This window comes from Athene noctua, chromosome 6, assembly GCF_965140245.1.
Source record: "Athene noctua chromosome 6, bAthNoc1.hap1.1, whole genome shotgun sequence".
Classification (NCBI taxonomy): Eukaryota; Metazoa; Chordata; class Aves; order Strigiformes; family Strigidae; genus Athene; species Athene noctua.
The window spans coordinates 12,120,533-12,146,113 of record NC_134042.1 but is presented as its reverse complement, the minus strand read 5'-3'; the positions used below and the strand labels follow the sequence as shown (position 1 = coordinate 12,146,113).

General features: G+C 41.7%; 1 protein-coding gene across 1 annotated transcript in view; it reads left to right on the top strand.

The window, feature by feature from the left end:
* The first annotated feature begins 2,991 nt into the window (after positions 1 to 2,991).
* The window catches only part of LOC141962053 (cytosolic phospholipase A2 epsilon-like), a 34,169-nt gene continuing 11,579 nt past the window's right edge, over positions 2,992 to 25,581 (top strand). Inside the window, exons 1-8 of the mRNA XM_074909580.1 lie at positions 2,992 to 3,018; positions 5,255 to 5,327; positions 18,259 to 18,395; positions 21,913 to 22,044; positions 23,140 to 23,180; positions 23,631 to 23,673; positions 24,423 to 24,486; positions 25,016 to 25,179. Coding sequence (XP_074765681.1) covers positions 2,992 to 3,018; positions 5,255 to 5,327; positions 18,259 to 18,395; positions 21,913 to 22,044; positions 23,140 to 23,180; positions 23,631 to 23,673; positions 24,423 to 24,486; positions 25,016 to 25,179 — 681 coding nt within the window. The remainder of the gene's footprint in view (positions 3,019 to 5,254; positions 5,328 to 18,258; positions 18,396 to 21,912; positions 22,045 to 23,139; positions 23,181 to 23,630; positions 23,674 to 24,422; positions 24,487 to 25,015; positions 25,180 to 25,581) is intronic.

Below are 25,581 nucleotides of genomic sequence, written 5' to 3'. Positions count from 1 at the left end.
TCATGTTTGTCAGTCTCCTGTTACTGCAAAGTTCTGGGCATTGCATCAGCTTTGCGAAGTCTGTGCTCTCCCTGAGGTACTCCTGTCCAGTTTCACTTTTCAGCTGTTGGCCGCCTTTGAGGACTTTTTTTGTCAGGATTGACAAAAGACTGCTTGACTTCACCTGTGGACTTTCTGATAGTAAATGGTGAGCACCCGCTCCTTCCTGGTTTTACCAGCCTCAGACTGGTCAGAAAACACGTATTTCTGAGACAAGCGAAACAGTTCTCTGAGGATCCCTCCTAGAGCCTGCTTCACCTTCTGCATGTCCCTTGTCAGAATTTGATGCACCCTAAAATCTCAGACAATGTAAACCAAACCAGAGATAGAAGTTTTTCAGACAGAGTGTTTTGGGTTACTGGGTTTGCTATTTGCTGTACGTTCACACTAGACATCTTGTCCCTAGCGCCTGTGCTGGGACTACTACGAGGTCCAATTCCAGCAGAGACAATTACTTCCCCGCCTGTGTCTGGGACAGGCTCCCTCCAGCACCATGCTCTGCAACACTGGCTGTGGAGGAAACTCCTGTAAGAGCTGTTCACGAGTGATGTCCCCCAGGGCTCGATGTTGGGGCCACTCCTGTTTAACATCTTTATTGATGATCTAGACGAGGGGATCGAGTGCACCCTCAGTCAGTTTGCAGATGACACCCAGTTGGGTGGGAGTGTTGATCTGCTCAAGGGTAGGAGGCTCTGCAGAGAGACCTGGACAGGCTGGAGCCATGGGCTGAGGCCAACGGGAGGAGTTTCAATAAGGGCAAATGCCGGGGGTGCCCTTGGGCCACAACAACCCCCAGCAGCGCTACAGGCTTGGGGAGGAGTGGCAGGAGAGCTGCCAGTCAGAGAGGGACCTGGAGGGGTGTTTGACAGCCGGCTGAACAGGAGCCAGCAGTGTGCCCAGGGGGCCAAGAAGGCCAATGGCATCCTGGCTTGTGTCAGCAATAGCGTGGCCAGCAGGGACAGGGAAGGGATCTTGTCACCGTACTTGGCACTTGATTCCTGTGTTCAGTTTTGGGCTCCTCACTACAAAAAGGACAGAGTTACTTGAACATATCCAAAGAAGGGCTACAAAGCTGGTGCAGGGTCTGGAACACATGTCCTATGAGGAGCGGCTGAGGGAACTAGGATTGTTTAGTCTGGAGAAGAGGAGGCTGAGGGGAGACCTCATCGCCCTCTACAGCTCCCTGACAGGAAGCTGCAGAGAGCTGGGGATGAGTCTCTTTAGCCTAGCAGAAAGTGACAGGACAAGAGGGAATGGCCTCAAGTTGCACCAGGGAAAGTTTAGACTAGATATTTGGAAGTATTTATTTACAGAACGGGTTGTTGGGCATTGGAATGGGCTGCCCAGGGAGGTGGTGGAGTCCCCATCCCTGGAGCTGTTTAAGAGTAGGGTCGATTTAAAGCTTAAGGGTATGCTGTAGGTGGGAACTGTGCTAGGCGAACGGTTGGACTAGATGATCTCCAGGACCCTTTCCAACCTAGATGATTCTGTGATTCCCCCTAGGTAGGTGAGGTGATAGAGGCCTGGAGATTGGGCCTCCGTTTCTTTTCTGGAGTTATTCAAGAAGCATTTGTTTCTCAGCTGTTTTGGGGGAAGCTGGCCATTTCCTACCTCTTTCTCTATCTCAACTAGACACTCCTCAGTGTTTTTAAGTGTTGTGTTTTGTTGAATTTGGTGGGGTTTTTTTTTCCCCTGTGGGCAGACATCATCTTCCGTAGTCCTGGTGCTACCATAGCCCATCATCCCCAGGTTAGGCTTTCTCAGGGGAACAGCTCAGGAAACATCAGTTTTGCAGAACCCAGCAAAGAAGTCCAGGTTTAGCCACTTTTAGTCCAGGTTTCAAGTATCAGTTTTAGGACTGATAGCCAAGGCTGCTTGTCTGATTCAGGGTCTTTTTTTGCCAGACACAATGTTAATGGGAACATTATCTTGTGTCACTTTACATCTTCAATCAGGAGAGCACCGAGGGCAGATTTCTAATCCGGAAATCATTGATGACAAAAGTAATTTTAATTCAGTGAGAAGTTGTAAGGCCTTTATTGTGCATTTTCTCAATATATTTGTGTAGAAGGGGAAGACAGGTCATGGGTACTGTGAGTGTATAGTGTAACCTCCTGCAGTTCTCAAGTTGTCATTTCAAAGCAGATATCTGGTCATTTTAGCAGCGGGACCTGTGCAAGAGTTATTCACCTGTGTATCTGATGCTGCAGTTTTCTGCCAGAAAATGGAAATGTTGTGTGTCATTTTTATATCATAATTTGATGACATCGTGTTTAAAACATCTAGACATTAGCATTTGGTCTAAATCAATGTATACTCTAATTTGGAGAAGAATTTGTTCCTTTTGTCTTGGTTCACTCAGGAGTTTTGTATTTGTGGAAGGGTTCTGAAAGCAGGAAAACATATCTCCACCTGACAAGTGTGTATGAATGAAAGTAGGGAAACATCTACCAGCAAGCAGCTCAACTCCCCCTACCTCCAAGAAAAGGAAAATAAATAAAATTTTGTTGAAATAGAAGGCCTTTCAAAGTTATTTTGTCCACAATACTTTGAATTGTCGATTGGGGTGCTGTAGAGCTGTTTTCCTCCAGCCTATAGGTAGCTGCTATTATTTTCTCTGATCTGTGCATTGCTTAGGCTGCCAGTTCACAGGTATCCACGCGTAAGTGCTGTGTTATCACTCCCTGATCTTAAATAGCTAATAACTTGGCACCTCGGTGAGTACAGCCTTCCCCCAACACACACCTCTGGTGCTTAGCATTCAAATATCCCTCCCCTTCTCTCTCCGTACTTTCCCTTTCAGGCAATGAGGAAGGTGGGGCATGGCTAAGACACTTGCTCCTCAGCAGGTGCCTCCTTAAAGTTTGCAGAGGTACTTTGTGAGTCACTGCCAGCCGTTGCCTCTAATGCTGAAGTGACATCCATACTGCCTTGTATGCAGCTGGGAGCACAATGGGATCATACTGGAGTGCTGGTGAGGTAAGAGTGAGAAAATTCAAATGGTAATTCGTTAGAAGCTGAAGATAACCTGAGGTGGGTTTGTGACTGGGATTCTGGTGCCTAGAAGAGGACCTGGGAATTGTTAGTCCAAATTCATGTATGTATTTACTTACTTATGTCAGGCTGACTGATAGCTTTGCTGATACTGGCTGCCCTGTGAAGGCACTTTTGGTGGTGGAGGGAAGTTCAGCTGCAGTGAGTGATCCACATGGAGGCTGGGAAGCAGTCTGAGGTGCCTCAAGGAGCTTGCTGTGCATTTGGGCTAAATCTATGTTTTGATGCAAGCTTCATGTAAGTTCGGCTCTTCCATGACACAGCATCTGCCAACTATGAGCATTGTCACACGCTGTGCCCATATAGCTGTGTTACCAGCTGCTTGGTAGTGGTGTACGCAGAGAAGTCGCTGACAAAAACCAGTGCTTAATCATGGAAACAAAGATGACTCTAGTTCAACATTTGTGCATGGCTAAGACCCAAGAAATTCTTGATCTGTCTTTGTCCATAATCTCTGAGATTTTTTTTAATTACTTTTTTTGGTGGACTGTAACTCAGGCTGGGGGAAGCCCTAAAACTGCCTTTAGGGCTTAAGGGAATCATATGCTCTGTTCTCTCCTAAGCTCTGATATTAACCTGCTGTTTGACTATGAGCGAGTTAATAAATCATTCTGTGCTCTGCTTTCCCTGCTGTAAAATAGAGATTATAGAGCTGATTATAGAGCTTCTCTCCATAACATGGATGTGTGTTAGCATGTGTGCACTGATGCTTGGAGAGACCTCAAATGTAGGGCCCCCATGGCTTAACAAACAAAAAACATGAATGTCTAACCAGACTGGTTAAAGAAACACTAAGTATCTACAGGTTCATCCTTTTGAAAGGAGGGGTGAGTCATGAACAGTCTGGCAATGGTCTGTGCAAAAACTCTGTGCATAAAGCAAGGAATAGGACTGCCCACTCTCCTCATGCCCCTGCCCCTAACACTGAAGGAGGCTTGTGAGAAAGAGTAAAAGCAGAGGCTTCTTGGTGAGGGGAGGCAGGATAATTGTTCCAGTCAGAAGCTGAATCCAGACAGAAGACATTAAAACATGACGTTCTGTTTTGGAGAGAGACATAAAATACAGACCAAGGTTGGCTTATTGTAATTCAAGAATGATAGGAGAGTTTGCATCCAACTTCTCAGCTGGGTCAATTTCTAACTAGAAAAAGGAGTGACATAACCCCCCTAAAGTATTATACAGAGTCATTTTGCTAGCAGAGACTGAGAGAGGGATTAGGTAATGACTTTCAGTGAAGCATTAGCTAAAGTTTCAGGTACTAAGATCTGCAGGAATTAATAATTTACTTGGGTTGTGTCTAGTTAATTGTCTTTCCGTCTGTATTTAGTGTTTCAGCTAATGCTCCTTTTTGCAAATATCCAGCATCTGGTTTGGGTGGGGAAGCTTAGATAACATCTCTTCCTATGTTGTTTTCTTTTGTGCAGATTCTGCTGCATTTGTACTGGTGGTGTCTCGCCGAACAGTTTAATTTTCCTCTGGGGTCATGATTCTTTTGAACGTAACTAAGACATTGAAAACTACAGTATCATGACTGTATGTTTTACCACGGATTGTTTCTGTTTCCTAACAGTTCTTTGTATCCCTTCATTCTCCTCTTCCTGACCGCAACAGCTGAACACCTCACTACCTTTCATGTATTTGCTCTCCACCATTTCTGGGAGCAGTTCCTGATAAAGATTTTAAATGAAAAGTTGGATTTTTTACTAAAAAAACCTATCTGCTTTCCATGTGAAATTTCAACTGTTCAAAAGAATTGAAAACTCGTTTTTTGTCTACAGATGTTTAATGAAGAGGTTTCTCATGCACACCCATTCTTTGATAGCTTATTTTCCCATCTTAATTACTGATAAAGATTTATTTTAAATTAAAATACCCTGACATGTAATGCAAGCATGAATTTAAAACCATTTCACGGTGTTACATGCTCTACTGTTACTTCTCTCATCAATAGCCTCCATAGACAGAGGACTATTTCCTCTTTTTCTGCCTCGTTTTTTTTACATAGACAGGGTTTTAACTTCCAAAACAGTGCAAGTAGTTCATCTTCCAATTTTGCTGCATGGCTTTCAAAATTGCAACATGTGCTTATGGAAAGGCATGTTTTATGAAGCATAAACAGTTTAACATGTATGCAGGTAATAACTTTGCCATTTTCCTGCAGAGTGAAGAATGCCCATGCTGCTCGCTCTCTGTAAAAATCATAAGAATGAGAAATCTGAGAAAGGCAGATCTGTGTGAGTATAACAGTCTTTTCTTGTGGTTCCCAGCAGTTCAGTTCTGAAAGGAGAAAGTATAAGTAAGCACTGTAACTTGTATCTGTGCATGAAGTGTCACCATGGTTTCAAATATTGGTGCATATTTGAGTTCAGACTATTCTTAGAATACACTTTTGTATAAACGATATCTTCCAGTTTAGAGAATGTTACTTTTAGTGGAAATATCAAATCAAAATATCTACTGTGATAGACTGTAAAGTATTTTAACCACTAACAAGCTTCAAATCGAGTTAGAAAAACAGTATGAGAGTGTCATATCGTACATGTTGACCCTTCGCTATTGACAAAATGTTGTGCAGAGAGGTTTTAATACCTAAACAAAGAGAGAAGTCCTCAGAGGAAGAGATCTAAAGGAAGCTGTTAAAAACCTCTGCCACAGAAGAGAGAGGTATTGGCATGTATAGTAAAGTTCACTTTGTAGTCTATACCAAGTTGAGAGTTGTTTAGGCTGAAGTGCATTTAAGGACAGTGAAACAAGTGGAGACTTTGAAAGCAAGTTGGGGATTCCTAATCTATGCATTTCATTGTATATAGAAATAGTCGCTTGAATGTAGCAACAATAAGAAAAAAGTAAAGATAACTAGTTAGACATACATATCTGTATTTCTGCAGATATTTACTTTCTTAAAACTAGTCTTTGCTCAAAAATGATTAATTTAAAAAAATATTTTTTGTGGGAATGCATTTTGTCATGTAATTCACATATGTATTCAAACATATGTAAAAATTTGAAATATATTTAATTCAAAATCTATTTTAGGAGAAGGAGAATCAGTTACGTTTACCCCTCAGAGTTATTTGTTTCAGTCACTATTTCTGTACAACTTGAAGTTGTTAAGAGACAGAGATGAGATCAGAGAGCTGAAAGATGGCACAGAAATAATTCAAACTGCAAAGATCCATCAGGTCTTTGCTAGAGTCAGAGTCTTATTAGACCAAGCTGTGGGTTTTGGAAGACCAACTGTCAAAGATGAGTACACTTTACTTTTCTTCAGCTATGTCACTGTGCAGTTAAAGTGTCCTCCTTGTGCAGAGGAACTGGTACCCACAACCCACAGCATCCATGCCTCCTTAGGTCTTGCACATGTCATATAATATAGGACTTGTTTTTTTATTATAGGATAGCTGTGGCAATCATCTATAATCATGATCTCCTGACCTTTTCCCTTTATGTGAGACAAAAGATTGTATTTGTACATGGTATGAGCATAATAACAAGAATTAGGCTACTAATGTGTGTTGAAATCTGATACACATAAGGCTTACTCATGAATCAGGAGGATTTGCTCCTACATTATGTAGGTTATCAGGCAGCTACAATCTGAATAGTATATATCACTCTCAAGGCACTGCTGTTGAAATTTCTGGGAAAATTTGAGTTTGGCTCAATTTCCCCTGTCAAGAGTCATAAGAACAGTGATACAAGCCTGGTCCAGATCTGGTTTCTCCAGATCAACAGTATGTCCCCAGAATTGACCTATAATAAATGCTTTCAGACAGGGCAAACACCGAGGCATGCTTTTCCTTGCCTCACTCTCTCAAGAGACCTACAGTTCATGAGGTTTGTGGCTCAGAGGTCTGGCTCCTAAGTCAAAAGTAGTGTTTGCATTTTATTGCCATACCCAAAATTTCTGGCACTTGGAGCTCACTAAGGGATTTTACTTCAGTATCTTTCAGCTCACTTTGCACTGGAGAGGAACTCAGATGCTCTTTCTTGGTGTCATAGGAAAACAGCAAGCCCATTTTCAGAGTATTATTCTTTGGGGAGATCTCTATACTTATATTGCTAATTAAATACTTAGAGATACTTGCTTTTTTCTCTTGTTTGCCTTGCATGGGCAGCAGAAATGCCTACTTGAGAAAAGCTGACCCTTTTCAGGTTGGCCTAAGAAGGTCTTTTCTGCACATTATTTAGGGTTAACTCTTACACAAAGACAACAGACCCCTTGTATTTATTCAAAAAATGGCAGAAAGCTTATCAGTAACAGCTGCATGACTGCAGGTGTCTCTTGCTTTAAAATTGTGGAAGTTCTGTGGCTGTCACAAATCTTCATAAATGCATCCACCATTCCTGCAAAATCTGGATTCACTGCCTGGATGGTTCTGTTTCTTTGCAACTGTACAGGATGATATGAGGAGATCTTGGAGAGAAGTGTTTAATTGCCCATAGTCCAGACATTGGTCATCCAACCAGGCTGGCTTGAGGCACATGCAAAACAGGGAGCCATGGGCAGCATTAGGATCATGGGTCACAAGCTGAGGTGGCTGGACTCTCCATGTTCCTGCACCCTGTTGCAGTGCACAGGGACACAAGAATGGCTGCGCTGGATCAGACCAAAGGTCTCTCACGTCCATGTTTGAGAGTGGCCGGAGGCAGGTGCCTGGGCAGGAATATGAGAGTAGAGCAAAACTAGTGTTCTCTGCACGTTGTGCTCTCTCAGCATTTGATCACTTCAGAGTTGGCAACTTCCCAGGCCAAATACAGTTTTTCTATGAGTGCAGCAACACCTCCTATCAACTCTTGAACCTACATAAACCCCATACATCAGCAACAGTCTTTGTCCAGCCTCTGGTTTCCATGTCACAAAAACCTCTGCTGCAGTCTCAATGCCTCATTCTTGTAGTGGCAAAAATCAGTTTGACCTTCACTGCTGAAAGGCTCTGAATTTGTTCTGCCATCCAGTGACTTCCCTTAATTTGTTTGTCAGTTGACATAGTGGAGATTGACTTTCAGAAGGCTTCCCATGTGTGGGAAGGGATTGGTTACAAAACTCTTGCTTGCTAAGGACTGGTCCACCAGCCAAGTTCACTGGAACTGGGCATATCTTTCATCTTCAAGTTCCCCCACCCATTTCTTCAGAGATCCCCATGAATCCACCTTTATGAAAGGCTCTGCATTTTTGCCATTTAACCATGGGAGACTTTCTTTCTGGGAGACTGCTGTGCCGCCCAAGCACCGCTGCATTTCACTCCTTGTGTGCCGATTGTAACAAGAACTAGTCCCACAATGTGTAAATTCCCCAGAGTAGATGTTCTAAGTGTGGCTGCCCAGACCTGCCTCACCGTGCAGGGTCTCGGGGCACACCCAGCACTCGCTGTTCCCCGAGGCTGCCACTGCAGTCACAGCAGGGCATGGGCTGCCTCTCATGGCTGGCAAATCTGGTTCAGTGTGGCCCTTTTCTCGGTGGCAGAGTTCACTGGTCTTCCAGAAGGGAAAATAAATACCTTCTACACTTCAGATTGACACCTATGGGAGAGAAACCTGTTTGTTTCATGGGCTACAAGTTAAATATAAACTAACATTTCCTACGTACATGCATTTTACAGAAATACTCCCTTCAGGAGGCAAAAAATATTTTTAAAAATATTGGCTTGCCCTACTTTGTATTTAGCAAAGTCCAAGGCTCCAGAAAGCTTTTTCTGGAATGTAGTTGAAGTGAACAACTACTTTTTCTTTTCTTTAATATGACAAGTTAACCTCAATCAGCATTCTCATTAGATAAAACCATAGGCTTGTCTTTAACTGTAGTATTAAATTTGGTTCTTGTTAAATCTGGGCCTTGTTGCTATGTAATTTCATAGCAAAATCCCAATACTACACTGCCTAGTGATTTTAAAAGTTGGAAGGCAATATTACTAACATTTTCCCTTATATCACCTAAGTCCTCTGTGACACCATCATAAGAAGGATTCCCCTTTCATTGCCGTGTTCTCCAAAGGAAACTACTGTGTGCAGAAAGGACCAATTGAAGACATGCACACAATGAGCTGCACATACTTCTTACCTTTTTCATTGACTGATGTGAGGGGCAGCAGCAAACAGGGCAGGCAGGCAGCACGGGCAGTTCCAGAAGGCAGCTATCCGGGCTGGCCAGTGCTAACAGCCTGTGTGCTTTCAGGGAGAAATCACTTCCCTGTCACAAACAGATGTGATCACTGACTTTTGCCATGGTTGAGAGAAATTGTGGGACATGGTCCTCTGAAAAAGAGCGCTGATGTCTTTGCAAGGCACCTCATCTAAGTTCCTGATGCTGCTGGCTGCTCAAGCTGCATTTGCATTAATGGAGAGAAATCCTTAAAGCAGCCCAGGACAAACGCTTGGCAGTAGGAATCTGCACAAGGACAGACAAGTAGTTACATGAATAGCTGCCAAGTTGCAACAAGGCCTGTAAACAAGGATTTCCTCACTGGTTAAGAAACTGAAACAGGTACAAAAGCAACTGTTAATCACCAGAAGCTCCTCCCTGTGATGTCATATCCTGAAGCAAGGCTTTTCTTGTTGTAATTGTAAGCTGGTTAGATCAGGATCAAGAGTTAATTGCATAACTACTAAGGTACCTGTCAAAATGGAGCCCTGGTCCTGACTGATGTTTATAATAACAAAGTTATAACAACAGTTAATAATACGATTAAAAAATCAGTGGATAATCTCGATGAATACGATGTGGATCAGCTTCACAGTTGCAGTTGTTAACAACCTCTCCTTCTTTCCATTCAATATTTTGTTTGGTTTTATCCACTCATGTTACCCAACTCTGCTCCCACACTTCCTCAGTTCATTGCTACCATCTAAACACATGCAAAAACCTGGTTTCCCTCAGATCACCCATTTTGTGTTCTCTAGTCTAAGAGATTATTTCAAGGTTTTTCCCTTTCTCAAGTCTTTAATGTATTGTCGCCAGAAATGCCATGATGGAGGGTATTGTATAGACCGTAGCGTATATTGCATTATACACAATTGTATTGTAGACATGGTAAGAAGTGTGGTGATGAAAAGCCTGCGCTGTGCCTTCATAGTGTCATAAACTGCCACAGAAAAGGACAATGGTATGCATAATCAAGGAGCTCATTAATATGTTATTTGTTTAGGGATCTTGGTCAGGGCACCTCCTTACAGCTGTGAAAATAATTGCATCTCTACTGCTAGGTATCAGCGGTTTGTATGTAGGTACCCATGCATCTTGCAGCCATGCTGGCTTCTGTGTACTCCTGTGTGCAGGAACAGAAAGCTGTTCTGGCAGTTAAAAGATTATGTGTGATGTTCCCCCATGATGTCCTCCAGATTCTTGGTGTAACCTTGGAGATGAATTTCCTCAAAAACCTTAGTTCCTCATCTCTGAAGTAAGGAATGCATCAAGGGCACTAGGAGCCCCACAGGGGCATTAGGAGGATGAACTGATTACTAGCTGAAGGACAGGTTAAATGAGTAAACAACCTTACATAAATGTTAGGCTCATCTCTGTCTCAAAGGCAAAGATGAGAGCAGCTACTGTGCTCTAATACCATCTCAGCATAGGTGATATTGCAGCTGTTGTCCTTCGTTGGAGATGGATGATCTTTAAAGCCTTTTGTGACAGTACTACATGTTCCTAGTAGGCTTCATTATCGTCTTGTTTAGAGGAAGCTTCTGGTTAACAAGTGGTTGAAACAGGTTTTTAAATGTTTAATAATTTTTTTTTTTAAATGTCAAAACCTGTTTTAAAACAGGTTTGAAAGGGTGGAGGCAATGGAAATGAACAAGGGAGAAGCTTGGGTGGAGGAGAGAGGCTGGAATGGTAGGTGACAATGACAGCAATGTAGAATCACATAGTGCTTTGAGAGGACACAGGTCCATGCAGTGATTCATGACCCTTCACTCCTCCTCTGCTATTTGGCTTACAGAGGTAAAAGGCAGTGGCAGACTCCGCTCAGGATGTGACTTTATAGTTTGCACTCAGAAAGTTACAGCAGACCTGGATGGATGTTGCTGCAAAAGCTGAGACACGTTTCATGAAGTGCTGTGCTAATAAATGATACAGATAGCACAAGGCCAGCATGCAGGTTCTTTCATAAATATGTAAGCAACTTCTGCGGTTGTCAACAGATAAGGATGATGAAGTACGTGCTTTGATTTCTGAATAGGCTTTCTATGTTTACAAATTTCTTTGGGATGAGTTGTGTAACACCTTCTCACCACTTAAGAAATTAAGCTCAGCATTGCCTTTTCCCATGCTTACAGTCTCCCACATCTTCTTAAAAGTTGTTGTACTGTGAGGTTTTTGATCATCCTTGATAAGGACCAAATTTTACTCTGTATTTTGCTTACTATTGCACAACAATATATTGAGTTTAAGACCAAAGCATACTTTGCTTGACACTGAACAGTAACCACAAATTGAATATCAGCTGATTTGTGTTTACAGGACTATTAGTGGTTACAAGGGACATTCAAAGAAATTCATAAAGAATATGAAGAATGATACAGAGATTTATACTTATTGCAGAACTTGCTTCAGGATTTTTTGAGGTAGTTCTTTGATGAGAAGAAAGTACAACTTCTCAGCTTCAGTATTTTATTGTGAAAAATACTTTTAAATGCATGTTTGTTCATTGTTTCCCAATAGATTTTCTTATACACTGTTAAAGAACCTGCACAATCTGTTCTAGTTCTGTCCTGGTTGTTTTGGTTTCATCAAGACAGCAGCATCTGCAGTTCATCCAGCTGTGCATTAAGCAGTGTGACTGATACCTGTAATCAGTGTTACACTCTTTCCCGTACCATCTGAGCAGAGACCGGTTTTGTTTTATGCATCTGTGTTCCCTTAGTGCTCTTTCACACACATCTAGATGAGTGCTGCTGAGGTGAGGTGTACTCTAAAAATGCAATGTGATAAGGTCTGTGGTATGTTTTAGATCCCATGGAGGTTTGATCTGAGGGCTCAGAGCAGCGCCAGGGAAAGCCTTATGCACAGGTGAGATTCACAGAGCTTGGGGACCTTAGTCAGTGATGGTCTCTAGAGAGGAGCTTCAGGCAACCTCTTTGCTGAACCAAGGACATTGTTTACCTTGTAGATAAGGACCAAGAACCCAGTATGTGATTTGCTGTTATATGGGAGGCCAATGTAAAGTAGAGAGGCTGGATTTAACATGGCTGTGATCGTCTGCATTGCTGAAAAGACGCGTGAGAGTGTCCACATGAGACTATGGCTTCTCTCCCAGGCACTTTGTTTGACTGTATTCTCATCAGGAGCCGGTAAAGTAGTGCTGCAGTAGTAGTTAGTGAAGGTTAAAATTAAGATTCACTCACAAATATTGGTGCTGGTTTGCACTAAAAAATTGGTGCTTGCATAGTATTCTACTATTAAGTTGACAATCTGTTTGACTGTCTGCCTGGCAACGGTATTCGTCTTTTCCTATTTGTTAAGAACCAATCTTTACCCTTTTTTAAAGAGCTCCCTTTCAGTTCAAGGATGAGAACTAGACAAAAGAGGTCTTGGGTATAAATTCTCCTTGTAAGCTGGATATCTCTTTTCTTAATGCTTTCATTCATTCTTACTCACAGGAAAGTTTCTGTAGACTGCTAGATCAGTTGGGAGTCTTGGAGGACTCCAGCCAGAACATGAGCTCATTTAATTTCCCTGTGAAAATAGGATTAGTTGTAGTCTTGTGATAAAAGACAGTCTGGAGGCTGTGTGTTTATCTGTGGCTTACTTTGATGTGAAAGAAACTGGTGGTGACATCTTTGTAGAAAAGATGTATGAAATGTGAAGACTTGGCTGCCAAAAGCAAAGCGCATGCTGGCAACACATCCAGGTTGTAGTATTTATGTCAGGATGAACTGCTGCTGCAATGTAAGCTTTTAATCCAGGCTGAATTAGCTCTCTCCTTAACAAATGAACCAAAACAAACAAACTGTAATCTTCACACGTGTGATGTGCCCTGTAGGTCCAAAATTTAGTTCACAAAATGGTGACTGTCATTTACAGACTTCAGGCTGAATTCTCAGGAACACGAAGACCCATTTACATTGTGGTGTAAACACTCTTGCTTCCAGTGATTTGTTCCAGTACATTATGGAATTTTTCTTACCAAACTAACTCATCAGTATTGATCTTTACCTTCATACTGGCTGCTGCAAACCATAGTGTGAGGGAATGAAGTGACTGCACCCTATTTTTGTTACTCAGTTCTAACAATGTGCCTTATTATTTCCATGCTGTTTCCTTAGCATAACTCTTCTGTCCCCACCATAAAAACCAAAGAACATCTACAGGTATCTATTTTTATTTATGAATACAGATCTACAATAAACTCCTACTTATTATCAGTGCCAGCTGATACCTGTGAGACTTTGGGATATTTTTAACCTCACTCATCATATTTGTAAACACCTCCTGGTTTTCAAAAACTCCAAACCCAGTGGAAAAGGAACACCTTGTGCCAGTCAGCTGACCTTGTCTTCACCATCATAACTGAGCTACAGGTTTTTGGTAACTTCCCATTCAGTACCAAGTTTTACTTGAAAGAAAAGATACCTACAAGAACTGTCCTTGCCATAAAGTTAGTTTATTTCATAGCAAAGTTTTGATTTCAGTGCTCTGAATCTCAATTTAAAAGTTCAAATTGTAATTACTGCTCCAGTGCACAGTCGGTGCTGCAGCTTAGCCTCGGTTCCTGCACAAGATTACACCTCTCATGACGTATTACTCCTGCTTTTTCAGAAAAATCCTCCCGGAGGAGAATACAAGAAAAGGTACCATAACGAAATGTTTTTATAAAGCATGTCAGAGGTGTTTCTGAGTCAAAATAATGATGTTTAAGGCAAAAAGTATATTAGTTTTAGCTACATGTTAGAAACATTTTTGTTTTCATTCCCTTACCAGGTGAATAACATTCTTAGGAATATTTTCTGAAGAAAGAAAATTTGTGAGGGTTCATCTGTTGGTTCAGCTGCTTCTGATATTGATTTTGTTCCCACTCCTGTTTTCTTTGAAATTCAAGGCACTTCAGTGTACTGCTTTCATCCTGTTTCCAACTCTGTTTCCATGATGTTTTCCTCTGATACTGTTTTCTTCAGATGCCCAGCAGTTCTGAGTACTCACAATGCATCAACAGTGTTGATGTCTGGCCAAGATGTAATTTTCAGCAAGTATATTTTTAAATGGAAAGTGAAAGAACTTTCTAAAAAATATTTTCCAGTGATAGATGTGAGACTGCACCACATACCTTTTCAAGAGGGTCTGAGGTAGAACAGAGGAAGTCTGACCTCTTAGTAATACCTCTTAGCCAAAAATATACAGCTTTTTGGTTCCTACTGGCTGACACTGAGAGCGGGAACAGTGAAATAGTGGCAATGTTTATGAAAAGTCTAAGAATGGGTGTACCTATGGAAATACATGATTTCTAGTTCCACATTGCCAAAAGAGAGCATATGTAAGGGTGATCTAATGATCTCTGTGTCTCTGTCAGCATGTACAAATCTCGCAAGAACAGCTGCAGGTACCCGAAATGCCACTTAGGCAATATAATTTGTCCCCTGTTGGTTCATGGAGGTGTGGGGGTGAATGGGAGAAATTGTAGCACAGCTGTCTGTGGACTTGTCTGCATTACATTGTGTTGCTTTTTGTATTGTTTCCTTCTGACACTTATACTGGGATGGTATGCAGAGGCCCTAGGTATGGATTTAGGCCTTGTTACTTGAGCACTGTATGTGTTTGGAAAGGAAAGGTGGCAACTTTTCCAATGAACTTACAGTCTTACTTTGTACATGTCAAAGAAGGAGGTTTGGAGTTGTTTTGGAGACAGCGCCTAGATATCTGGGAATTGATCTCTTGGGCTGGTATACAATATAAGGGTGTCCTATCACTTCCTTCCTTGACAGGCAAGACTGACAGGGAGACCGGTTAGTTGGTTTCCATGCAATATAATTGACATGAAATAATTATCTTGTTTATTGCCTTCCAGCATAAACAAGGGCATCGTGTGGCAGCAATTCCATATGATACCTTGCAGGTTCACCTGTGCTGGTCCTCTTCTCCTGAAGCAGGATCAAGTTTACTTTGTCTGCCACTCTTTGATACATATCTGAGCACCCTCTGAAATGAGTTACCTGAAAAATTTATAAAATCTCTCTTGCTAGAGCTATCTCTCTGAGAGAGCAGCTTTCCTAATATTTGTCTGCTTATTTTCCTCTAGCCATGGAGTGCCACAGATCATTGTCTTCTTTGCATCAATCTTCTGGATTTACAGAGCTGATTACCATGTTATTTGACAGTCTGTGTTGTCGTTGTTGAATTAACAAACCCAATTATTTCAGGTCTTTCCCGTATGCCAGGCTAAGTCAACCCTCTTCAATACAGACATGTTTAATTTTATTAGCTGGTAACGGTTAAAGCCTTTTATGGTGTGAGGAGGAGGAGAGTGGAAAAGAACTACAACACAGAAGACACTGAGCATCCACTTGTTCCTGTCCAGGGCTGGGAGTGTATGCAAAGACATCTCAGTGCTAAATCTCATCACCTGCACTTACATTTAACATTGTGTATTTGGGATCTGGTCCAAAATTGATCTAAATCTGTGTAATATATATAACTTACCAGATAAATCTTGTAACATTATAATTCTGGGACATAATTTGTTAGTGGCCTGGCTGTAATTTCTTGTTTTCAGATTCAGCTATCTTTGTCTCTATCTGCATTCTTGTCTTGGGCTATGTTGAGATTGAGGCCTCGCTGGTTGCTAACTGAGCTGGTGTTACATGTGGTTCATCAGGTTGTGGGACTTTGGGTTTGTTCTTATTAAGGGTGAACAGCCTTGCTAAAGACTGGACTAACTTCTCAAGTTGGCTGTAAGTCCTCAAAGAAGGATGAAGAACTGAACAGAGATCCAGTCACAGCTCTATGTAGATACAAGATTATAAGTCACAAGTTTAGGGCTTCTTTGAGACTCTGAAAATATCCAGTGCCTGTCTTCTAAATCAGGATTCATAGTTAGTATGTACAACAAAGAGATATTCCAGACCACAGATGAACAAATTCTCTAAAATGCACATATTTCAGTAGTCCCTAACTGACAGATACAGTTGCTGAAGAAACAGATATTCTCTGACACCATCTGGAGAAGTAACTATGCAAAGGTAATATTATCTTTTCCTAACGTTAAAAATCAATGGAAGAATTGTAGAAAATATTGTGGGGGAGAGCTCTAAAGAAATTATTTTATGACTGCTTTTACTAATAAATTGTTATCTGCAGGTACATTGCACATATTCTGCTTTTTAAAATTGCAGTAGTAACTCTAAAAATATCTTAATATTACTTACAAGAATTACAGACATCTGCATTTGCAGTGTTAAAGTAGTTTCTTCCCTTCTATGGACAGTAAGGGGGGAACTATCAAATGCATGCTGAAAACCTGTAAGATGTTTTGTGTTCAGACGGTATCAGAAGACTTGAAAGATAAATCATACATAAGGTGATTGCATAGATTGCTTTAAGGAACAACCTGTTCATTGCCACAAGGGTTGCACCACAAGTTTAAAGAAAGTGTGCAATAAGAACCAAGAGACTGGTAGAGAAAGAATAACATAATTACTGATAAGGCACTCTCTTCTTGTGGGTCATGTGGCAATAACAGTAGTTATTTTTTGTATAATGCTTTTAATCATGGGATGTCAAAGCAGATTACAAAAGAGGAAATGATCATTATCACTGATTTATTGATGGGACAATAAAGACAAAGAAGCAAATTAAATTTAAATGGAAGCAGTTGCCCAGAGTGACTTATCAGCCTGGAGCAGAGCTGGGACTGGAGTCAACATGTCATGACACCTTTTCCAGAAGGTTACCCACTTGGTCATGCTGCCTCTTAGCACGTATTCCACAGTTTACACCCAAACCCAACCTGTTGCTGTGATTACAAAACAAGTTCCTAGAGCTGGAGACATTAGAGACAGCTGTAGTGGCGCGGCAGACTAAAGAAATGTCCACTGTCTAAAAATAAGTGCAAACAATGTACAGGACTGAAGGACAGCAGGTTTGTTCCAAATGGGAGGGCTGGAAAGGGTGAATGACAGTGTGGAGAGAGCGAGACCCACCACTCTTCACTGTATTTTCAGGTTTATTACCACAGGCTCATGTGACATCAACTCTTACGCACTTATGCGCAGATGCCCAGCACTGCTCCCTGCTAAAAGAAGCATCACCTTAGCAGTATCAGAGAAAATCCTAACCACCAAATACTCTACATACATCAGGTTAGCACACAAAAGGAAAGCTAGTTTCACAGACATACAAATACCCAACATGCCTCTCACACAAAAACTGTGGCAGTCCCTGAGTTTGACAACTCATCAAACCCTGCAGCAGTGCCTGGCATTGCTGCGCTCATCTGGCCAGGAGGCTGTTTGCCCCTTATTGGGGCTGGGGCTGGTTCCTGGGAGCCAACCCCAAAGTAGCCCCCCTGTACTATGAGGATTTAATGCCTTACTTGTAGCTAATTGTGCAACCTTGTGTTACATTAACACCTTTCTCAGAAATTAGAAGTTTCTTCACTATCAAGGCTCAGAGTTTAGATCAGTAAGATAAAAGTGCATTGATATTTTTGCATATTTGTTCATGGTGAAGGGATGTGATTGCATGTTGGGTGAGACAGTTGGCTCATTATATGGAATGGGTACAGCTACCTGGGGGCAGCAGACCAGAGGGGGGGAAGATCCTTCATACCCAGACCTTCTTCAGCTCTTCTGTTCCCCTCTCAAGAGTGAAGGACAAATACAGACCCTTGTCTAGATGCTCAAAGAGTTAAAAGGTTCTCCTAAAATGTAAACCTTTTTCTCCTCCGTCACAGAAATCTGTTGATTTGTGACAAATGGCACATACCAATAATGGGTTTTGTTAAATAAAACTAACTCTGCATATTTTTTTCTTGTCTTTTGAATCTTCATTATTGACCAGAGCTCCCACCTGCAGGAGGGAACAAATAGTAGTGAGTGCTATTGAATAAGTACCTGTAAAAAAGTAATGGAAATAATATATCCTTTATGCAGCTTGATGTCTATACAGTGCTGTAAGGCTATGCTCTCAGATATTTATAGTAATTTGTTAGTTACAATACATCTTTTCAAATACAGCTAGTCAAACTGATTGCTATGTAAGCCTGTCCTTGCCCACTGCTTCCCCTGAGACTGTCCGCACCAAAACCGTGAAGAACTGCAAAGATCCAGTGTGGAATGAAACATTTTCCTTCAGGATCCAGAGCCAAGTAAAAGTAAGATGCAAAGTGATTTTTTTTCTTTTTTCTTTTGGGGCAGAGATCTCATTGTGTGATCAATATGTATGGTACCATAAAAATAAATATGTGTGAGTGACTACAAGGATATAGGTAAGGGGATGTGGAGTAGCATGCAGCAGCAAAATTGTTATTTTTTGATATGTAAAAGATAGCCAGGATATTTCACAACTATTCATATAATGTTCTACCACTTGCCACTTTTTTTTTTTAATCATCGCTTTTCAAGATTAAGGGTGAGAATCTCAGAGTAAATTGAACAGCATAAAAGACATGTTAGAACTAAGTAGCGGAAGCATCACAATGCTGTACTTTTTTACTATTCCTTTGGAACAACCTACAATAGGAAACCCCACAAAATAACAGTTAAAATTTGCAAAAGAGGACCAGCTGAGTTTTACCATGATGATAAATGTTAGAGTTTAAGAAGATTTGCAAGTTTCACTATCCCCTCCCTCCAAAAGACAGCATCATCAGAGTCTAGGTGTCCACATAGATCAGTCATAGACCAAGTAAACCAAGCTTGCTTCACATCTGGGGCAATTAAACTCTTCTTGGGAGCTCTCACCTTTCAGTTCCTAGTGCTGGGTACTGGTGTCAGAGCAGGACAAGAACATTTCTGCCAGGTGCCAAGTCAGAAGGCCAGTCTCCCAGATCTCTTGAGCATCGATAAACTTCTCCAAAAGATCATTAAGAATAGCTCAAAGTGTAGCTACACCACAGGGTCTCCATTGAATAATTCCTCTTGCCTTTGTCTGTAGAAATTGCCCATGGTACAAGTTCTCAGGCTTCCTTCCACAGAGTTATGTGGTACTGGTCCTGTTTGGTACAGCTTTTGGCTTTAACACATCTGCCCATCTGTGGCCTACATCCAGTGCTTTCCTTGCAGACTTTAACAAATTCTGACTTCTTTCAAAATACCAGTGGGGCACAATTCACTGAGTCCTGCAGGTTTATCACTGAAGTGAAAGGCAAGGGACAAACACTGTAGTATGGGAAAAAGCGCACACTGATCTGCAATTCTTGCACTAGAACACCTGCTCCTTGAAATGGTTTGTGGCTGACAGGTCTTTCGAAACTGTGATACCACACTTTACAGCTGAAAAAAATATCTTGGCCACAGGAAGGTGCTTGAACTAGTCCTTCATGGATTAGTATTTAGGAAGACCTTACATTTACTTTGCAGTGTTTGCAGCAGGAGACAAAACACATGGCATTAGCTGCAGTAATTTTCAGTGTCTGGTAACAGCAGCGTGGAGGTGGTTGCTGTAGCTTCAGTGTGGGCTCCCCAATGTGTCCTGGAGATTGGTGACAACCAAAGCACTCTAGCATGTCTGTCAGTGCTGTCTTGCTGCTGTCTGGGCTCAACAGGCCAAGTTAAGGCTCGCTCAGATTTCTCTGCATGCACTGCAATTGCTCTGCTCATTACTTTCCAAGCAGAGCCAAAGTCTGCTGATCTGGTTATTTTCTCCTTGCCTGTCTTGTGTATCATTGACGTACTCACCTTCCTAAATCATGGGAGCCAGAGCTCAGTAAAATTGTATAATACACTGTCACTGTGGAAGAGGAAAACTTTGTTTGGTTATGTCAGACTGGTTCCCATCAGCAATGGGAGTGTTTACTGAAATGCATCTGTTTTGATGAGCACCCGACAAAGCACAGTTGGCTAGGAAGGGCTTCCTGGGCTGGTGCTGTGGGCAGTGCTCCCCCAACTCAGGATGGCCACCCTGCCTGGAGCTTGTGGCACACAGCCCTGCCAAGGGCTGGCCCTGCTCGGTGCCTGGCTCCCAGCAATGCTGCCCTCATATCCTTTGTCAGGAGCAGATAGAAATGGTGAAATGCCCTGGCTGTTTCCCACATGGCATCCCAGTGGTGCAGACAGAGATCTCCCTTAGCCTGCCAGCAGCCTGTGCATGCCCCTCCTGGCTAGCTGGGAGTAACTGAGGGACTTCAAATCAGTCAATCACTAATAAAATGAGTCAGCCATTTTAGCCAAATAAGGATGGTCTGTTGCAGTATCACAGCCAGGAAAACTGATCTGGTCTTCAGTGTAAGCCTGCCCTCTACACACTGCAAACTATTGCTTTTAAGCATATCCCCTGCATCACTTTCCATAATCCTTTACAGGCTATTTATGGCTGGCCAGTAAACCGAGTTGCTGTGGCTGCTTCTCTCTGCCTCTTCTCAGAATGTGTCTCTTAGTAAGCATGGTGGGCAGGAACCCACGACTGACCTTGTCAGTCCCCAAAAGAATTGTTTTTCTGGCTGAAGCACAGTGTGATGCATTTATGCTTATGGTCTTGAAGGGCGGCAGCTTTTCTGTCTTCTGACAGCAAACTGCAAACTCCAGTTCACTCCAGCTTGCTGTCTCTCACTTGCTGGTCTCTTAAAGGAATGATAGATGTCAAAATTGAATGCTAGGATTCTGGATCATCTTTCTTTCAGTATATTTGTATATTTAATCACTTATCAGATTTAATTATGGACCTTCCTGTGATTCATTATGAACTTTTAAGGCAATGAAGCTCATGTGCTCACTCTTTTTTGAGCATGTGTTTGTTTGTGAGACCATTTGCCTGTGTGTCTTTAATAAGCATTGAACCTCTTAGCAAACTTTGGTTAAATCTGACGGATAAGTAAGAATCTCTGAGATAAGGTCCCTGTAATTTACATGAAAAAGAGATGCTGAATATATGGAGAGAGGCCTGAATTATTTCCCCACTGAGAAAACAGCCGTTAGTGTTAATTTACTCAGCACTCTGGGAGGCACCCCTGAGCCAGCCTATGTGCACCTATCAAGCAGGCACAGCAGGGGCTGTTAACCCTGCCTGTCCATCCAAACTGGCAGGTGACAGAGGAGGGAGAGGAGGAGATTTGTGCAGTGGGAGGAAGGAACAGGAGGTTGAGAGGTGTAGGATATAATCCGATGGAAATAGGCCTTTGTTCTGCTGCTTTCTGTGCATTTTGTCACCGGTTTAAAAAAGATGTATCAGTTTATGTAGATTCTATGATAATTATCTTCATGTAATCTGTTTAATAATTTACGGCATATAATTATGCAACTGTGCAGGAGTTATATGGCACCTCCTTAATGCATTTTAATTACTGCTTATATCCAAGGATTTTAAATTTTTTTTTTTTTTCACTAATAGCAATAAAGCCCTGACCACAAGATGGTTTCCTAAAGTTCAGGGAAAAGTGGTGACCTCAAACCAAATTAGAGGTCAGACATGTTTTTTAACATGGGAGCTACATATTCAGTGATTCTACTAGCCTTTGTCATTTAAATTACTCTGCAGGGGAAATTCATCAACAAACCCAACTATGTTAGGTTCAGAATATCTTTCTTCAGCTCCGTGTGGATGAAAAGGTGGTGCATGCTCTCTCACTTCTCCCCTTCCTTTCTCTGCTTTCCTTAACATGCTGAGTACGTCATGTTGTGCCTCCATAAGGTCTCAAATTAGAGATGTTCCTAATTCTGTATGTCTGTTCACAGAATATTCTTGAGCTGAAAGTCTACGATGAAAATGCAATCATTAAAGATGACCTCCTCTTCACTGTCCTCTTTGATGTTTCTAAAATCCAGCTCGGAGAAACTGTTCACTTGACTTTTCAGCTAAACCCGAAGGTGAGGAATAAAACTGCTTTGGCCACAGGAAAGAAATATATTTTTGTTATTACCTCCTAAATAACTTCTTGTAAAGCAATTGTAGGTGGGAGGTTTCTTTCCTATTGGCTTGCACTTCATGTATCCTGTATATTACCTTCCAAGCCTTGTTCAGCAAAGTGGACAAGGTTTACCTCCCTACCTTGCACATAACCTTTTACTAGCCCCTCAAGACTCTTAGCAGGGTTTTTTCTGAGAGCAGAGTTCCCCCTTTTTTCCTTTTTCTTGATTCTTGCTCAAATAGGTTTTACTGGAGATAAAAGACTTCATCACCATTGCACAGTTTCTCTGTTGGAATTTCTTTTCATGGGACCAGCACTTGTGAGTTTGGGCACAGTCTAGCACAGAAGTTGGAGGACTCACTTAAAAGCTGATACTCTGCTCTGTAATTCTTTAGTGCATACTTGAATATAAGACAATGATCCATGCTGAGGTGATAAAACCCATTGCTGGTCAATTACTGTAACAACCTTGTTACTTCAGTGTGCCTGAATGCATACATGATGACTTCAACATGGGATCTGAATGTCTGAGTTAGATATGTTTGTAGATATGCTGTTTCACTGACTTTTCTTATAGGGTATGTATTGGTATTCAGCTCTATGGTGATATCAGCAGGCAGTTTGTATTAATTTGTCTGGTAACTGGTCACTGTATTGTCCATATTATAGGAGTCCTTTTGATCAGAAGAATTGAGAATGCCCCTTGCTATCCAACAGTTTCAGTCTTCTGATAAACGTTATCCAGAAAAAGCCAAAGCTTTAAAGAGTTTTAAGCCACCAATTATTACAAGTTTAGGACTGGGGATTACCTATGTGATCATTTTACTCTGTCTTATCATTGAATGGACAAAGGCAGTCAGCCTGGGTACTGATGGTTAATGAAGGAGGGAGAATCACTTTAACTTGATTGTTTTCACCCATTCGAGCATACCCTAGAGCAGGAGGGAAATTTGATTTTTAAGAGCTGTTTCAGGAGCCAGAATAATCATTGACAACCATCATTAGTGAGAAATAAAATTAATTCAAATGCTTATAATGAATTAATCTTTTACAGACACAAGAGATGCTGGAGGTTGAGTTTGCATCAGAGAGCATGTGAGTAAAACCCATAAGGGACTGAAGAATGGTACTTTACAAAACCAAGCAGTCAAACACGTTAGCATTTGGTATAATATAGTTTAAAATGCTCAGCATCACAGTAACAGCTGATCTTTATCAAATTATTTGCATATTGGCTAAAACACTGTTCCTTATCTACCAAGAATCACGCTGGATACTAATTTATCCCATTATTTGCTGGAAGAGGGAGGAGGATAATAAGAACTGTAGCCACTGTGCTTATTACAACTACTGTTTACCATTATGATTAAAAAAAAAAAAAAAAGAAGTTACATTTCAGATGTCCCCCAAAATTAAAAATCAGTGACATATTTGAGACAATGCTGGACAAGGCAAACTTTAAGAAATGTGTTATTCCTTGGTGTTCAATTAAGGACATACTTAGGTCATATTAGTTCTGACTGCATTTTTTTCTCTCTCTTTCAGTCCAGTACCTCCTGAAAAGCTTGTCACTAATGGTGTATTAGTGGTAATTTTAAACTATTTCTCTTCTATGTTTTTTTTTCATGCTAGTGATGGGAATGGTGAAATTGGCAGGTGCCCCAACACCTCACTGCTGCAGGGCTGGAGGGGAGGGAGATGGGGGGGGGTTGGACACTGGCAGCCATCTTGTTGTGCTACTCCCTGTGGGGGGACATATAAGGAAAGAGTGAACACAGTCATTGGGGATACCCAGAGACCTGTCCATCACCCCCAGCTGATAGCAAGCCTCCTGACGAAGCCTGAAGTGCTCTTTCATTGCCTCCGTGTCATTCCCTCTGGGGACTTCTCCTGAGACCCCCTCACAGCCATCCTGTTTCTCCACCTCCATAGAATGATGTGGAAGTTGCTTTCTTGACTGCCCCTAACTCAGTTCAGAGGATGTTACACTCGGCTGTCCAACTTCACCAAAGCATGGCTGCAAGAACAGCCCTGTAATTGAGTCAATCCATCAGTCCACCCTCGGGAGGGCTCAGCACACTCCCATTCCCTCCCCTGTTGTTTCCTCTCACTTCCCGGCCCTGGCCCTGTAGAGGGGCCACAGCACCACAGCCATTCTTCTTTCACCTGAAACCTAGCACACCTTCAGAGTGCCAAGGTCTTTCTCTTATCAGCCTAAAACACACACAGGGTGGACATTTTTCCAGACCCCAGGGACCCAAGTGACAGGTAGCAGTGAAGTGACTCAGACATAGCATGTTTTGTATACTTAAGTCTCTTATCGTTCATCCCTGCTAGTCTCGTGAAATTTCCTGTTTGGAAGTCCTGGTGGACAATAGACGGATGAAGAAAGAACCTTCAGGTTAGACTTTAAACTAGAAAGAAAAATTCTTATTTTATAGTAAACTGAAAATGTTTGGGTTTTTTTTTTTTTTTTTGGTCATTTTCTTATCTGGTAATTTTCCTAGTTTTAGAGCACACAAACTGGATGATTAGGAGTATATACAGTATCCAACAATTATAGTGTGTCTGTGCTAACTAACTATAAAAACTGGACTTTGAAATTAGAGTGAATGATTAAAGTGATAATGAATCTTATTGGTGCTGTAAAATAGAAATAAAAATATATTTCTCAGTGATTTACATTTTGACTGATTTGCCTGTATGTCTGAATTTTTAAAACAGCTACTGCTGTTTTATAAGCTCTTTGTTTTCTTTTTCTTTCCTTCTTCCTGTAATCTTCCCTGGTTGGATGAATAGAGTCTGGGAGCTTTTAAGCATTTTTGAATGTTTTGTATATAATAATGACAACTTCTGAATGATCATTTGATGTTCTATTTCTGAGATCACAGTCATTAACTTCTCTGTATACTTCTCATACTTTTTTTTAGAAAAAGACTTCTTGTTTTCAGTGAAGGGATCCTACGAAGAGAGCCAGACCCTGTCACTGGGCTCCTCCTGGCAACCAGTGGAGCCTCTGAACTTCCATTACATCAAGTACAGCCTGTCAGAGCTATGTGTGAGTCTGGCAGAGAAGAAACCTCATTTCTCCTTGGTATGTGATCATTGGCCATCAGGGACAGGGAAGGGATCTCACCCCTGTACTCGGCATTGGTGAGGCCACACCTCGATTCCTGGGTTCAGTTTTGGACCCCTCACATCAAAAAGGACATTGAGTGACTCGAGCGTGTCCAGAGAAGGGTCTGGAGCACAGGTCCTACGGGGAGCGGCTGAGGGAACTGGGGGGGTTTAGTCTGGAGAAGAGGAGGCTGAGGGGAGACCTCATCGCCCTCTACAGCTCCCTGAAAGGAGGGTGCAGAGAGCTGGGGATGAGCCTCTTGAACCAAGTAACAAGCAATAGGACAAGAGGGAATAGCCTCAAGTTGTGCCAGGGAAGGTTTAGACTGAATATTAGGAAGCATTTCTTTACAGAAGGGGTTGTTGGGCATTGGAATGG